The sequence below is a fragment of the Osmerus eperlanus genome, chromosome 22 (assembly GCF_963692335.1).
Source record: "Osmerus eperlanus chromosome 22, fOsmEpe2.1, whole genome shotgun sequence".
NCBI lineage: Eukaryota > Metazoa > Chordata > Actinopteri > Osmeriformes > Osmeridae > Osmerus > Osmerus eperlanus.
Window position 1 is genome coordinate 7322567 of NC_085039.1, and position 16129 is coordinate 7338695.

Sequence of the window (16129 nt, forward strand, 5' to 3'; positions counted from 1 at the left end):
CTCAAATGTTTGGTACTAATGCGATGGGATGTTGTGTTAATTCGCACACACACAGGCGCACACATATCCACACTCCCCCCCCCCCCCCCCCCCCCCCCCCCCCCCCCCTCCCCACCCACCCATGCCTTCACTCAGATGAAGGGAGTGTTGATGAAGGCATTGTGACTGGCCTGTGTAACTCCGGATTCAGAGAGCATGGAAGCAGCTGGTGACTGGGGTTCTGCATGACAGGCAAGAACAGTGAGAGAGAGAGAGAGAGAGAGATGAGAGAGAGAGAGAGAGAGAGAGAGGAGAGGAGAGAGAGAGAGAGAGAGAGGAGAGAGAGAGAGAGAGAGAGAGAGAGAGAGAGAGAGAGAGAGAGAGAGAGAGAGAGAGAGAGAGAGGAGAGAGAGAGAGAGAGAGAGAGAGAGAGAGAGAGAGAGAGAGAGAGAGAGAGAGACTGTGTGTGTGTGATACTGAGTGACATGGTAATACAGAGAGCAAGATGGCATGGAGGACTGCGTGAGCATGTGACATGGCACTGAGGTCACACGAGGCACACGTTGTCCGCTGGCAAAATCACCTCGCTGATTAGATTGACAGATGTTCAGAATTACCCGTTGCATTGTGGGAAACCGTAATTACCCTGATGTTAAGTACCCTTGTGTTATCTTCGGGTCATTCTGACCCATCAGTCATTGTGACCCACCGTTGTATTGCGACAACTTTACCGCATACAAAAACAAAGTGAAGCATTTTCTTTTAAACCGTCGGGCTGTCTCAGACCCCCCACATTGTGAAGGTTAAAATAAATAAAATAAAAATTGTTTTTGTATTGGGTATAATTGGGTAAACACAACGGTGGTTCGTTATGAACCTTTGGGTCATGTGACCCGAAGGCAGCACAAGGGTTAAATAGGACGCAGCATTATATTTTTATATAGCGTGTCGTGACACGGGATTGAACATCAGGCGAAAGCCCGAGATTAAGGTATGACAAGCTGTTTGTGGAACAAATCCATTAAACTTTGAATTGGTAACTTAGAAATAAGAACATTTTAATAGAACTGTCCATTAAACGGAAACGTATGAAATGTTTTCAGGTTTTGGTGTGTCACGCTAGCCTTGTCAAGTCATCCCATAATACGTTACCATGGAGGGAAAGGCCGAGGTGACGTCTCCCGCCGCTGCCACCAATGTTTTCATTTGCACTCTCCGGGCTGCTTCATGTCTGCACCGACACTAAACCGGCAGCCTAGTGGCTCCTACCGTCTAATTGGCTGTGTTTCAGAGTTGAATTACGGGTTTCCAGCGGGCGAACTACCGCTGCGGGTCAGGATGGTGCCAACCGAAATGAGAGAGAATGCTCTCAGACATGGCTATCATTCTCCCTGGCTGAAAACCTAAGACTCGGTGACTATCAGTAGGTCTGTTGCGGTGGAGTGTATGGTGCACGAGCTAATGCTACCATCCTGGAGAGTGCGATAAGGATGGGTAGTGGGAAACGTAGAGGGAGGAAAGGAGTGGGAATAGTGACTTTTTGGGGTTATAAATCTTCAACACTGGTAGCTGTGATAAGAATATGCAGAGAAAGTGGAAAAAACTCAACTGAAAAAGCTTGTGGGTTTTGGAATCTCTGTGTTCCATAATAAATGACTGAAATGGGTCTTTGAGATTAAGTAAGTCTATATGACATTGAGGAATATTGGCAATGTCGTACAAAACTCCTCTGTCCAGTACAGTTGGGTGTCCTAAATCACACACAAGGACATCCAGAAACTCCTTTTCACAACTCGCTTGCTCGCTGGAGGACCTAAACCAAGGCTTCAGTTGTCTAGGGTTTACTCTGAAACAAATGTTTTTTTCCAACCCAACACTGCCCCCCAAAGATGAAGTCAAGGAATTCCTTTCAGTCAGACTATATTCATCGTCGCAAAAGATCACAGATTTTGACCAATGACAATTACAGCCCTCTCAACCTCCCTCCCCCCCATCCAATTTCCTTTTCCCGACCATAGCCTAATTGGCTTATCTTTCGACTTGGTAAATAGCCATGGGCTTTTTCTTCCAACTTTCTATTAAAAATTGGCCGTAAGTGAACCGAACAGATGAATCACACGTACAAAAAAACAGAGCCTTACATCTTTCACAGTGCTTCACATTATCGAGTGGTAGAGCAGAGCAACCCAATTCATTTGCTTCAGTAATTATCGCCCACATAATTATCTTTTTTTTTTTTTTATCTTCAATCAGCTATGTCAGTTCAAACATGGTAGGATAAGTGATAGTCGAATATCAATCATGCCATATCTTAGACACACAAGCAATGGCTCCCATAATTCTTAGACTTTGAATCTGACATACTTTTTCAAAAAAACAAAAACGCTTGTAAAAGAAACAGTTCAATCACTCACATCAACTCAGACATATACATGATCATGTTAATAAATTAATCAACTAGAAAAGTTAACAAGCCACCTTAGCTTTCCCTACCAAAATTCTAGCGTTCATCGATTTCTTTGATAAACCACATGATTTCAAACCCTTCCCCACCCCCACCCTCCCTGAGCAGACAAACCTAAACCTCATCACAGAAACTCTTATTTTTAGGCAACCCCAGCCTCTATAAAACTCCATCACAAACACAACCATTATAACCATTCACAACTGGTAAGACTACAAATATTTTACACAGCTTTAACAAGTGGAGGAAAATCTTTCAAAAAAAAAAAATGGCTTGTTGGCGAATCTGACAATTTGGCTGCGTTTGGATCCAAAGCCATGGCATTTTGGGATGTTACAATGTTACAAATTGCTAATCAAGTTTCTGTAAGTGACAGTGTTATATATACCTAATATATGGTGCTCAGTTGCCCTACTGACCAAAATAATAAAATAAGAATCAAAATGTTAACAAATTACAAAAACGGCTCAAATTCATTAACAGTATGGACAATCCCACAAAAGCTATGAATGTTCTTGAAAGTGATGGGAGTCCCAGAGCTGCCGCAAACGCCAGCAAGTTTTCCGTTGAGCGTACCGCAACAGCCAATGAATGGACTCCTTTTCGCGCAATGATGGTCTTATTGGCTGATGCAAGGGCTTGTTGGGGGCGAGGGTACTGTTCCGTCGGTTCCCCAAGGCGCGGCTCGGGTCTCAAACCACACTACAGCCTCGTACGCCTTCAAAAGTACACTACTTCTCAGCTTTATCCCCACAGAATTCAAGATCAAAAGTAGTGTACGCTGTTGGGGGTGTGAGTGTGGGATTTGAGCGTCACGCCCTTCTAGTGGGTTCTATCCTATGTGCGCCTGGCTTTCTGTCTCTTGGCCTGGCGTTTGGCCTCGTCCATGGCGGCGTTGTCTCCGCCGGACTGGGACAGGCCGCGGACGCCCTGGAGACGGTTCACCAGCTGCAGGAGCAGGGGTATCACCTGGGGGGGGGGGGGGAGAGGAGGGGAGGAGAGGGGGGGCACTTTCATTTGAAATCTCGTAGCATCATTTAGCCTGACTTTTGCAATCAAACGGTAACCTGCACTGGACACGGCAAAATGTTTATTGTGAAAAATAAAACAATAATTCACTGTGAAAAACGCAAGGTAGTTAGCAGGGACACCTAATTGAAACAAGTCTAGGACTTGGTGTCCTCAATGTGTCTACCTCTATCTAGCTGCGTTATGCGTACGTGTGGCAGCAAATTCACCCCCCCAAAAAATAAATCCAATCTGTTAAATGGTTCACTGCATTACTGTTTCACAAGCAGAGAGTGCTTGGAGTGGAAAGGGTGGGGTGGAGTGCAGAGCGCTGAGGTAGTACCTTCTCGTGGTTGTAGGCAGCCAGGAGGAGCAGCAGGGTGAGGGGCAAGGCGATGTAGGAGCCTTGGGCAATGTCCTGGTCAGGCACTTTGCGCTGTAGGGGGACAGACAGGGAGCTCACGTCAATAAACTCAAGATATCTGGTTTGGCAAACTGATGGTAAGCATTGAATACCATCATGGATATGTGCACATCGTTATCGAATATTTGTAAAAGAAGAAGAACTAAGTATGTGTTTGTACTTTGGCACTAGACCTTTATATACTGGGTTTCCAAGTGTGTTGACCGATGGAAATGGAACTTTTCAATTTTCGTTTCTTCATTTAACATTCATTTAACATTCATTTTAGCATGGCTCGAAACCCAACTTGCACGACCAGAAGCACTTTCTGCTTGCATCAAACATTTGAAGATTGCATAAAACCTGGCGCCAACACACAGCTGCCTGCCAAACAGGTGTCTTACATTGGGGTTGAAGGTGAGGGTGACATGCTTGTGGTAGCCTGAGGACGTGAAGGAGACCTGGGGAAGGCTGAAGTCAAACTGGGAACGAGACAGTGTGGAGTAGAGCATCAGGACGTAAGTCTGGGGAGAGAGAGAGAGACGCACAAAAAGAGACCCAATCAGACAAATTAATCAGAGAAATATTGTAAAAGGTGGAAAAATTATCTATATTTTTAAACGTATAGCTTTGGTGTAATTCCCCCCAAATATTTGGGTCCTCGGTTGAATATCTAACTAGAAAAGGCAGGAGTCTCTGTCTGGTTGTGTTGTGTGTGTCTATAGCTGGATTCTTTCTAGAATTGGTCACTGTATGGTTGTCACTGCATTAGTCACTGGATAAGCGGTTGCGATATAGGCGCTCATTTTGGAGAAAGAAAATTGACTGATAACCGGTGGATGGAGCCATAGAGCTCGTGAGCCACTAACAGACATGGCACTAGGATTCACCCCCAAGATGCACTGCACTAGTGTGCACCGCCAATGGGCACCGCACAAGTTCCTTTCATTGTTGGCAGAGCCAGCTGTGAACGTACCTCTCCATCTCTTTCAAGGGGAGGGAAGTGGAAGAACAAGGACTGGCCCAGAGACACACTGTTGATGGGGTTGTCCAGGTTGTCACTCTTGTACAGTTTCACCTGCAAAGGGCAAATACCGTCAATCCATCAAACCTGTCGGCATCCAAATCCATAAAGATTTCATGTGCAATTTCGGCTAAGTGAATTGTTTTCTTTTCATGAGGATGATTAACGACTAGGATGGGACTTAACTTAGCATTGCCATTTCTGATTTATAATTGGAAGGTAAAAATATAATTTGTGTGGGTTTGTGTCTTACAGAGAGAGTAGGCAGGTGTTCTGATGAGGTGATTACATTCCCACTCAAGTCAAACTGATTGATCTGCCTGAAGGCAATAATGTTGACACCTTCAATGTCATTGCTTCCAACCTGCACACACACACACACACACGAGAGAAAGAGGAAAAAAAAAACACGAGAAAAAGGAAAAATAAAACATAAAAAGAAGAAAGAGGGAAGAAAATCAGTATCAAGGTATGCAAGTACATAGGTCACATGCTATGATAATAACATTAAATTAAATGGTATCCCATACCCCAAAGATGAAAGGTTTTACACATGCAGTCAGTCATGCACAGGGGCTTACTGCATTTCAAAATACTAGTATTACTAATCACATCAAATCCTTTTTGCATCGTTTACTGGTGCAAAAGAACAAAAAGAATAGCACAGTGATTGCTATATAAGCAACCAAATAGCTCAGGCTTGTACAGAACCTCAAAGAAATCAACATGTTAAAGAGGCAAGGTGTACTATTCGAGGTCTGAACTGATTGTGAATTCTTTCCACAAATGGCATGCTAATACATGCTAATGCTACATATGCTAATGCTAGCGCTAACAATGTAACATAATCCCCTCCTAACCTCTATGGATCTGTGCTGAGGCAGGGCTCGCTCAATGTGGTCGTTGCCCTCAGCTCTCAACTGGATCAGGTACTTGCAGCCGGGCTGTGGGGTAAAGGCAACATTAGCAATAAGATGACAATACGTTTTGAAACCTACTCGTGAAAATAGATTTTCTGTGATTCAAAGTTCAGAAATGTATAGATGCTCTTCAATAGAATACGATTGGATACAAATTCACACAGATACATGATGTGCATGGTGCTAAATATGCCCGTTATATAAAAATTGTTTTTGTATAGTTTAAAAGTAGGAACTAAGCATACCATCGTTTAAACAATCACTGACTTGACCAATACAATGAGAGCTAAGTAGCTGTTAGGAGTACACACTTCAGTCACTACCCAGATTCACCCCAGCACCGGGGTCTGCACGCTAGGCCGTCCCCCAGCACTCACCAGGAGGCCCCTCAGACGGAAGCGTCCCTCCTCATCGGTGACCGTGTCCTCGCTGTACAGGCTGCACTCGCCCTGGCCCACCGCCTCCACGGCCACGTCACGCTCGGCGTCGCCGCTCAGAGACAGCACCGCACCGTAGCAGCTGCAGACACGACACGAAAAGGCAAAAACAAGAGGCACAACAAGATGTCCGGTTACAAGGGCAGCCATTTTGGGACTCGGGTTAGCAGGAAATTAAATGACCCGACCGTGCTGGGACTTTATTTTTTCTTTATTTTGTGTTGCTTGTTTATGGTGGCCCCGTATATTTTGAGTTCCAGGCAGCGGACTCACCTGTAAGCAGTCTTGAAGCCGGTGATGTTAATGCTAAGGTTCTCTCCTTCCTCCACAGTGATCATCTGGGAGGCGGGTTCGAAGCGGAACTCCTTCATCATGGGCTTGAAGTAGTACTGGCCTGGACTCTGGGGAAGAGGGGAGGAGAGGAAAGTGATTAAGCAATTTCCTCGTTCATGTATGGATCTAACCGTCCACGAATCCATTCATCCACGAATCTATCTTTCAAACCATTAAATCATAGCCAAAAGGTTAATTGCTCTGTTCTACCACACTAAAGCTCTTTACGAACAGGGTGTCTTACAAGCCATGATTATCACTGTGCTTATTTGGGATTAAAGAAAATAACCAGCGGGCAAATCACATTTTGTATTCTGGCACGAAACGAAACTACAGCATGCAGCAAAGTAAAAGGAAAAAAGGTCATCCTTTGTTGAAAATAATGCCACGGTACTCTACTTTTAGTTTTTACGTTTGTAGTTTTTTTTTGAAGACGCTTGCATCTCCTGAGATTCCCTTCTTAACTCTTAAAAAGGATGCGCAGGGTTCTTATTTGTGATGTTGTCGAAAGGTCAAGATCCTGAACAAAATGCTCTAAAGTCGCAATCCTTCTTCCTGCCTTTCTCGTTTCATCTCTCTCCCGCTCCCCCCCTCCCTCCCATGTCAGACCAGACCTAACCGTCAGATCGGTAAACACCACCTGAGGGAAGAATGGATCCGAGCGGTTCCAACACACCCGTGAGGTTCCCACAAAAGTCTTACGAAACCTTTTTCTCAAAAAGGAAGGAAGGAAGGACGTGTTTGTGTAGAATGGAAGCGCTGACAGCAGGCTATCAAGCGGGGGGGGGAGCTCACCAGGTTGTTGAAGGAGAGGAGTCCCGTGTCCTGGGTCAGCAGGTTGGAGCGGAACTGGCCCCCGCTCAGGGACAGGAGGACGCCTGAGAGAGGCACGTCGTCCTCGGACCTGATCTGAGGGGGTCAAAGAGAGGCACGTTTCGAAAAACAACTAAAAGAATCCACTCTTTCTCCAACTCTCATTCTATGGTTGGAGGCAAAACATTTTGTGCTTTTTGTTTGACATTGACAGTTGGAGGGAGACAGAAAAGGCAGGGAGGGGACAGAGAGGGCACAAAATGGCCCGGGCTTGAATCAATCCCGGGCCTCTAGCGGTCAGGCCTTAGCTCTCGTCACGCACGGAGCCGCCGGGATGCCCCCAAGGCAAAACATAATCTTGCAGACTATAATGAGGGCGCGCGCAGAGCGATCGTTTGTGCGTCACCTTGAAGGTGACCCCGGCCAGAGCGAAGGCCTTGAAGTCTCCCTGGGTTCCCTCCACAGGGCTGAGGACAAAGCCTTCCTTGCTGGCGCTGATGTCGTACAGGCGGTCACTGTGCAGGGGGCCCACACTGGAGGGAGGGCGAACAAGGGAGAGAAAAAGAGGGCATATTTGACTAAATAAAAATGTCAAAAAACGTGCTGGCTAAGGAAACAACGCTAAGTGCTGAACATTTTTAACAACACAAGCATGCACGGCAAGCAACTAATGCCTTGTGCTGCAGGTAGGAATTGACCTTGACGAACGTCCTTCTCGCTCACCTGTAGGCCCCGTTCTCGTTGGTAGCCACGGTGATGAGGGGTGCAGCGGCCCCCCTCTCGGTGATGGAGATCTCCACCCCCTGGAGCTCCGGAGACACGCCGCCCACCAGGAAGAGGCCGGCCCGGCCCGCAATGTCCACCACGCGGCCTGGACATGCCTCTGGAGGAGGAGGAGCATGGTCAGATATACAGATATACACACGCACAGAGAATAAGCACTGGAAAAACAATGTAAGCACCTGAAAAGGACAGAAAAAAGCCCATTAGAATCACACACACACACACACACACTCTTACCTCCAGTGATGGTGGCCTCGACCTCCGGTGGGTAGAACAGCAGCTCCTTGGAGGAGGGAGTGACTGTGATCTTCTCCCCGGCCCTGAGAACACGCACACACAAGACGGACGAAACGGTCAACACGAACAGTAAACACGTCAAGCACAACAAGCCTGTGTCTGTTTGCAGTTCTTCCCGTAAATTGGTTTCGGAGAACATTCTCATTCCATTGAGCTGCACTTTGCAAACTGAGTTCAAAGGCAAAACATTCAAATCGTGAAAATGTCCGTTTTGGAATGTTAAACATTCCACTTACGCAAACATTTCGTAATAATAGGAAAAAAAAAATCTATAAATGAAAAAACTAGTCTGAGCAGTTGTGCCCCAAACTCAAGATTCAATCCCACACAGTTGGTCCCTACCTGCCCCAGTAGGAGAACTCGTAGTGGAAAGGTCCGACCAGCTCGTCGGCCCTCTCCTGGACGGGGGGGCTGCCCCCCTCCTCGGCGACCCGTCCCTCCCTCGCCTGGCGCCGCAGCTCGATCTCCTGCAGCTGCTGGTCCAGCCTCTGCTCCTCCTGGCTCCTCAGGGGCCCCAGCACCAGCGCAGGCTCGCTCTCGATGGACGACCTGCCGGAGGGGGGGGGGGGGGGGGGGGGGGGGAGGGGGGGGGAGTGGGTTTGATGGAGGAGGAGGAAGAGGTAAGGTGGAGGGAGAGGTGGGGGGGGGGGGGGAGTAACGATAATGGGAGGTTGACGATCGAATCTAGTGATTTTTGCGATGGTTCGTTAACGATTGAGCTACGAGCTTGTTTCTTGGGTATGAACACTAGCCTGGCACGATCCTAAGAGTGCTTCACGGGTGTGTGAGAAATGTCTGTGGGAAAACTGGGCAGGGCTAGAACTAAATAGGAGTCAGGGGCACTTGCCCAAGGTTGTTTTATTTTATTCCTGACTTGAAAGAACATTTCAGTTCATTTATTCCTTCGGGAACCTCTTATCACCTCAACCTCATAATGCATTGTTGATATTTTTGGTCTCCATGAGGACTAAGTCTAAATAAATCGAATGGAAAAAGCCAAGAGGCTTCAGAAAGGCAAGTTTTCATACTTGATGGTGATGGTGACGTCCAGGATCTTGTCGGTGGTGATGAGGCCAGTCATGTGGTGTCGGACCGCCGTCAAGGTCAGGATACTAGGGGCCGACCTGGGTGGGACACATGACACGAACACAGATTATGGCAGAGCTTCAAACTTGATAGTAGACAGTCAAACTTCCTGTTCAGCCTCTGCAGTCACAATAGTGGGTCAAACGAGCACTTACGTGTCGTAGGTGTAGTAGTCCTGTTCGAACTGGTGGCAGGAGCGGGGGGTGACTTTGTACACACCTGGCAACCCGGAGTGGAGGTGAATGTTAAGCAAGCGCATTATTGAGGTTAACATATATATACACACACGTATATTTGCTGCATTCTTTGTTTAGATTTCATGTGGCGGAGAAGAGATGCAAACTGAAGATAAAATAGAGGAAGATTCGCTAGGGGAAAGAAGAGTGGAGTGAGTGTGAGTGGGGAGGAAAAGAATGAGTAAAACAGGGAATAAGAAGAACAGAGATATGAATTTACCGGGCTTAGAGAGGCAGAAGCGGTTGACTCCCTTAGAGAGGTTGTAGACTCCGACGTTCTCCGGCGTGGTGCCATCTTGGTAGAACTCCTGTCAGGAGAGAGACTGGTTTAGACCGGGAGGAAGGACGGCTGTTGCGAGAGAGAGAGACCGTCTTAACCTGGGAGATGCCGACAGCTCATGAACGAGAGTCAGAATTAGGAACGCGTGCTAGTTCTGCGAGGGCGTTCACACAAACACACAAAACACAGAAACGGACATTCACACGGACACACGACTGACCAGGGTGATGGCGTGGGACAGGGAGCAGCGCAGTATGTAGCCGATCTGTCTGAACTCCACCCCCATCACATCTCCGTCCAGCACCTCCACCTCCACCGACTTGTGCTTCCAGCACCACTCCTCGTGGGAGATACTCACTGGAGAGACCACAGGGGGGGGATTTCTGGTTATCACAAAGTGACCCCTTTTTTCAGCTTTTGCTTTCTTTTCTTTTTTTTTTATCTAGCAAAAAGCAAAATTTAAAAAAAGGATATGAAAAGAGAGTAGGGAGTGAGGTGGCTGAGCGGTTAGGGAATCGGGCTAGTGATCAGAAGGTTGCCGATTCTCGGCCGTGCCAAATGACGTTGTGTCCTTGGGCAAGGCACTTCACCCTACTTGCCTCAGAGGAAATGTCCCTGTACTTTACTGTAAGCCGCTCTGGATAAGAGAGTCTGCTAAATGACTAAATGTAAATGTAATGAAAAGGTGTTTCATACTATGTAAAATATTAAGACTCACTAATATTTATTATACACAAGTAAACGTAGGAATTGTTTTAAGGAAGCCGCTGTACAGATACATATTCATACGGCAGTTAAGCTGTAGCAAGAGTAACAGGTTAAAAACACTTCCACGTTGAGTCACAAAGGAGTCAATGTCTCTCTATCTCTCTCTCTCTCTCAACCTTTGTATTTGCCGGGCATGACATCGTCGAAGGAGAAGCTCAGGGTCTCGCCGGTCCCAGACAGGGGCACGCTCCTCCTCTCGCCCTGGCGGCTCACGGGCTGCAGGGTCACCGACAGGTCCTCGCATGACGCTGGGGGGGAGAGGAGGTCGCAAGGTCAACGCCACGGAAAGATAATAGGCACGGTGCTGATTAAGCTGTCCTGCTAACTGGAAAACATCATGCGCTGTGGGGTTTAAAACCTTGTGGTACTTTGTGTAGTATGCAAAATACTCATGTATTAAATCATGTATTCAAATGAGTATTTAAATGAATGGTGTACGGAAAAAAAAGTCCATTCAAATCATCCTTCATTTAGTCGTCTAAAGCTCCATGCTGGGTTCACACTGGGGTTCACACTGGTGTACACGCATGAGAGACCTATCAGAGTGGGTCCTAAGCTAGCTCCAGGAGAGCCGCCTCACCCAGACAGTAGACCTTGCCCGAGACGGAGGCCATGAACTGGGTGAAGAGCAGGTCGGAGAGGGGCCTGTCCACCAGCGACACTTCCAGGGACTGGGGCCTCAGGGCCAGGCCGGCCTTCACCTCCGATTCGGGGAGGCTGACCTGGGGGGGTAGGGAGAAAAGGTCAAGCAGAAACAAACCACTGACAGACACAGACACTTAAAACACATGCTCAAATATAGGGCCAATGCAAGTAGATAGGCCTCCTTCTGAACTACACAGTCGGATACACCCACCCCCAGCCCAATGCAAGGAGACAGGAATCCCTTTACAACGGGAACGGCACGACTGCCTTTTCAAAACAGGACGTGTGTGCACGTGTGCCTGGCCTTCCTGTACCTGGACGCTGTAATCCCCGGGTTTGGCCTGGAAGCAGAAGCCCCCCTGCTGGTCGGAGTCGGCGGTGCGTCCGGCGGTCTGGTCCTGCCCCAGGGGGGCGAGGGTCACCCTGTAGCGGCCCAGCTGCTTCAAGCCCTCAGGCAGGCGGCTCACTGCGATCTGGCCGCACACGCTGAACCTGGAACGGGCGTGATCAAATCGAGTTGTGAATCTTTTCTTTCAAGTCACGTATCACTCCTTAAAAAGAGGACTTCGTTCACGTAGATCCATTTCCCAACAACAAATATCTATTGTACTACCTCTATGTCCGTGTTAATGTGAAGGTGAAGTAACTTTCCAAAAGGGTGCACAAAGTCAATACCGTAGCGTCGAACTGTGTTAGCATTGTTACAGAATTAATAACACTTGACTAAATATTCCATGGAGATGATTGGCTCACCCAGCGGTGATGATGTCGGGCAGCTGGGGCGTGTTGGGTGCTATCTTGACTGTGATTGGCTCAAAGAACATGAGCTCCTTTTGGGTGCGGATGGTGTAGGTGCCGGCGGTCATGTTCTCCAGACGGAAAGAACCATCCTCCTTTGTCATAACTTAGACACAGGAAAAAGAGAGGGAGGGAAAAGAAAGAAAGAGATAAAAAAAGAAAGAAAGCACATGAGTGAGAGAGAGACAGCGAGAGAATGCGAAACGGCCGCACACTCAGAAAACAAGCACGGGTTTGACCTTGCGGAAAGCTGGAAAACGTGTTTCGCGTTGCCACGGTTACCTCTGATCTGGTTGTTGAGGGTTACCGTGACGTCGGGTACCCCCTCCCCATCTTGGCTGTTGAGAACCCGACCGGTCACGGAGAAGCCCATCACTTTAAAGATGGGCTGAGAGGCAAAGGGAAACGAAAAACAAAAACAAAGCCACTGTAACCCATTACCTCCAATTACACAATTTTTTTTACGTAGTCCTTCCATGTAAGCCAGATGCAACAAAGAAACTTGGCTTTGAAACACCTAGGTCAGGAAGCAGTGGCCACTCACCTCCAATTTCAAGCTGTTGTGCTCCACTCGGAAGTCCATGCGCGAGGGAGCCACGTCAAAAGTGATTCTCTCTCCTCTGTAGAAGGGCACCTGAGACAAAGAGACAAGATAACTTATCTTAGTTCTCCACACAAGGGCCTTCTAAAGGAATACATATCAAAACTAAACATATCCACTCATTTCTGAGATATGTGGCAAGCATTGGGCCTTAGAAAATAACACATAATAGTTACAATGAGACTAAGAGGTGGTATTTATGCCATTTGGAAGCCATCCGCTCAAACACATTGTCTTTTTTCTTTATCATCCAGCATGAAAATGGCGGCCGCCATCTTGGGACGACTTACCACGCTGTATTCCCCGCTGGCCAGGGAGGGGAAGGTGAAGGTGCCATCATCCTGGGACAGGGCGCTGCAGAGGTAAACCAGGGAGTCGTCCCCGGACTCAGCCCCCTCAACCGGGGTTGTGCTACAGCTGCTGATATCCTGGAAGGAGGGACAGAGGGGGTGAGTCCCAAACACTCATGCCTGCCCTCATATACATATTCCGTGATCTACAACCTCGACATCCTCGAGTCAAGAACTCTGACCTTCGGCTTTAAATTGATTTAAAATGGCTTAATTTGTTCAAATGAAGGAAATACCTCAGGTAAGACAAAAATTATAATAACAATAATAACAAGAAAGACGGATGGATGGGGGGGGGGAAGTATCTACCTCTTTCTTCACGCTGGCCGAGTACAGGAGGAAGGTGACTTCCTTCATCGGCTCCCCGTCGCTTCGCACCTCCCCTGCGACGTCGTACCCTCCCACCACTAGGGGCTCCACGGCCGGGGCATTGGCGTTGGACACGCGCACGGACGTGGCGCTCTGCGGAGGAGAAGGTTAAGCGGTCTGCGCGATCCGTTGGGCCAGTGGGAGGTCGCCAAATTTGGGACGTCGCTTCGGATGAATAGCAAAAACGGAAACGCTAACCTGCTCCAGAGTCCAGGAAGGATGGGATGCGGTGATGTCATAATTTCCAGGAAGTACTTTGAAGAAGGAATACCTGCATGAAAAAAAAGAGGGAAAAAAAACATTTGAAAGGTCATTCTAAAAGTCTACAACCATGCACCATCATTTCATTGTACGAGTTAGCTACAAGGTCACTTCAACAACACTGGTCTGGACACAAGTGACCGGTTCACTTACTTTCCACCAGCCTGTGTGAGAACAGTCTGTTTCTCCTCGGTTCCTTCCCTGCTAAGTCTGACCTCCACTCCAGCCGGGCCCAGGAGATGCCCTTTACTCAGAACCTAGGACACACGAGAGCACACACACACACATTAAAAAGCCATGGACAGAACGTACACGTATAAAACGTACAACAACAAAAAAAAGTGTGTTTCGCAAATGTTTGTCTCGCACCGTTCCTGACACAGAGAAACCGGTGAAGACAAAGTTGATGTCCTGTTCCTTGGTGCAGATGTCATTAACCCCATCCACATGGAGGTCAACACTGGTGGGCTCTATGGACACAACACACACATGAAATACTGGTAACGATGCATAACGATGCATAAGGGCCCCCAATGCCAATCCATTCTTCTGGAATGATTATAGTATGAATGTGATAACACTGGTGATGGTAGTGATCCTCTTACCAAAGCTCCACCCAAGAGGAGGCTCAATCTTCAGTACAAAATCCCCCTGCAAACAGATAGGAGTCAACCATTAGCAACCATCAATGACTAACCAGGAAGTCGTTTTCAGCAATAAACTTTGTTTCTCGTGATTTTACCTTGTCGTAGAGAGGGATCATGAAGTAGCCATTGAAGGGTGCGCAGTCTGTCTGGTATTTTAAGGACCCTTGCTTAGTGTACAGTTTTATCTAGAGAAAAAGAGAGCGTGTTAATAACCGAACCCACATGCACTTGATGTTAAGCTATCTGCGATGCACCAACACCAGCTGTCATTTAGCTCTTAGTAGGAGGGAGGCCATGTGTAGCCTTAGATTATTTGACAAGTTAGAGCTAATGCTAGCTAGCTAATCCTATTAGCTTTAACTGTGAAAGGTCCCCCTAGCTACCTCGTCAGCACTGACGGGTTTAGGGTGGGCAGCCATGCAGCAAGGATGTTTAAATGGAAACTATTCCTTGCTTTATAAATCTAAATGTAGCTACATTGAAATCGAACAAAAATACATAGTCTCTGTTTGTACATTTTGTTTGCCATCTTGTCTGGCGTATCTAAAATGGTAAAGTGGCTAGCACTACACGGGTCAAAATGATAAATATACAACACATTTGGTCATACAGTTACTATGCCCGAACAGTCAGTAGAGTAGCGGTGCATTCGGGAATCGTGAAATGATCGTGCTGTGAAACTGGCTATTGAATTACTTTGATTTACTATGTTAGCTAGCAGGCTATTGTATTTAATTCAAACTGTCAGTCCAGGAGCACCCCCATCCGGCGGCTAGCTCTGGCTAGGCCGTCTCGTTACTGCAGTCTCACCTCGATCAGGGAGTAGTTGATTTCAACATCGGATTTCACAAATCCACCGCATGCTACCACGATGTCATCTGCCGAAACGATACTAAGTTGGCAGCAAAATATGCCGAACAAGATCCAGATAGCTCCCACGTCAGCCCGTACAATTACTCGGAACATCTTGGCAGACCGATTATCTTGAACGAACATTGCACGCTGCCTCCGGTTCCGTATCAGCTGAGCTCTGAGTCTGTCAGTATGAAACTCTGAGACCGAGCTGTCGACATCTACTGGTGTGGAGGTAAAAATGGAGCTTGGGGAACAACATCCGGTTCCATGGTTATGTTGTTACAGTTTTTCTCAACCCATTGGCTGAACAAAGTTCTCGGTTGCCTGAACTCATGTAGCTAATTGTGCAGTCTGTTATCAATACCTTAAACCATTTCACATGGTAAAACACAATTTGCAGATCTCACTTAGACTTTTCAGCAAAACTCTAAACACATTCTCATTCTCAAAACACATTCTGCACTTTACAGTTTTTTTTATTCGCTTTGGTACTATTTTCACAAGTAAGGTGTACATTTTCAAAACTCTTACGTAGTACAAAAATCCAAACTGATCACACTTGTAACGCAGCTAGTCATTCTTTCAAAACCTGATGGAATGCTTTCAGTCAGTTGCACATGTTTTCCAGTCCACATAATCATTGTTTCAAACACAAGATTATTGTAATATGTAATGGGAACATTTGGTTTAATCACCGAAACACAACAGTATGATCTTCTTTCAATTTAGTACTTTTAACAATCAGTTCATCCAACAGCAAACAATGCAAGAT

The 16129-nt window shown here is 47.0% G+C and overlaps 1 protein-coding gene across 1 annotated transcript; it reads right to left on the minus strand.

Annotated features, from left to right (window-relative positions):
- Positions 1-1882: 1882 nt before the first annotated feature.
- On the minus strand, positions 1883-15560 carry nomo (nodal modulator). The gene is made up of 31 exons (XM_062448063.1): positions 15313-15560; positions 14598-14687; positions 14461-14506; positions 14225-14325; positions 14009-14112; positions 13793-13865; positions 13535-13687; positions 13166-13303; positions 12819-12908; positions 12557-12662; positions 12230-12380; positions 11791-11968; positions 11412-11553; positions 10948-11079; positions 10284-10420; positions 10004-10091; positions 9703-9766; positions 9490-9585; positions 8804-9010; positions 8402-8484; positions 8105-8264; positions 7788-7914; positions 7364-7477; positions 6509-6636; positions 6176-6317; positions 5739-5822; positions 5132-5242; positions 4831-4932; positions 4259-4378; positions 3795-3887; positions 1883-3412 (listed from the first exon to the last, which is right to left on the minus strand). Exons 1-31 carry the CDS (start codon positions 15496-15498, stop codon positions 3281-3283), a joined length of 3678 nt encoding a protein of 1225 aa, XP_062304047.1. The 5' UTR covers positions 15499-15560; the 3' UTR covers positions 1883-3280.
- Positions 15561-16129: the final 569 nt, after the last annotated feature.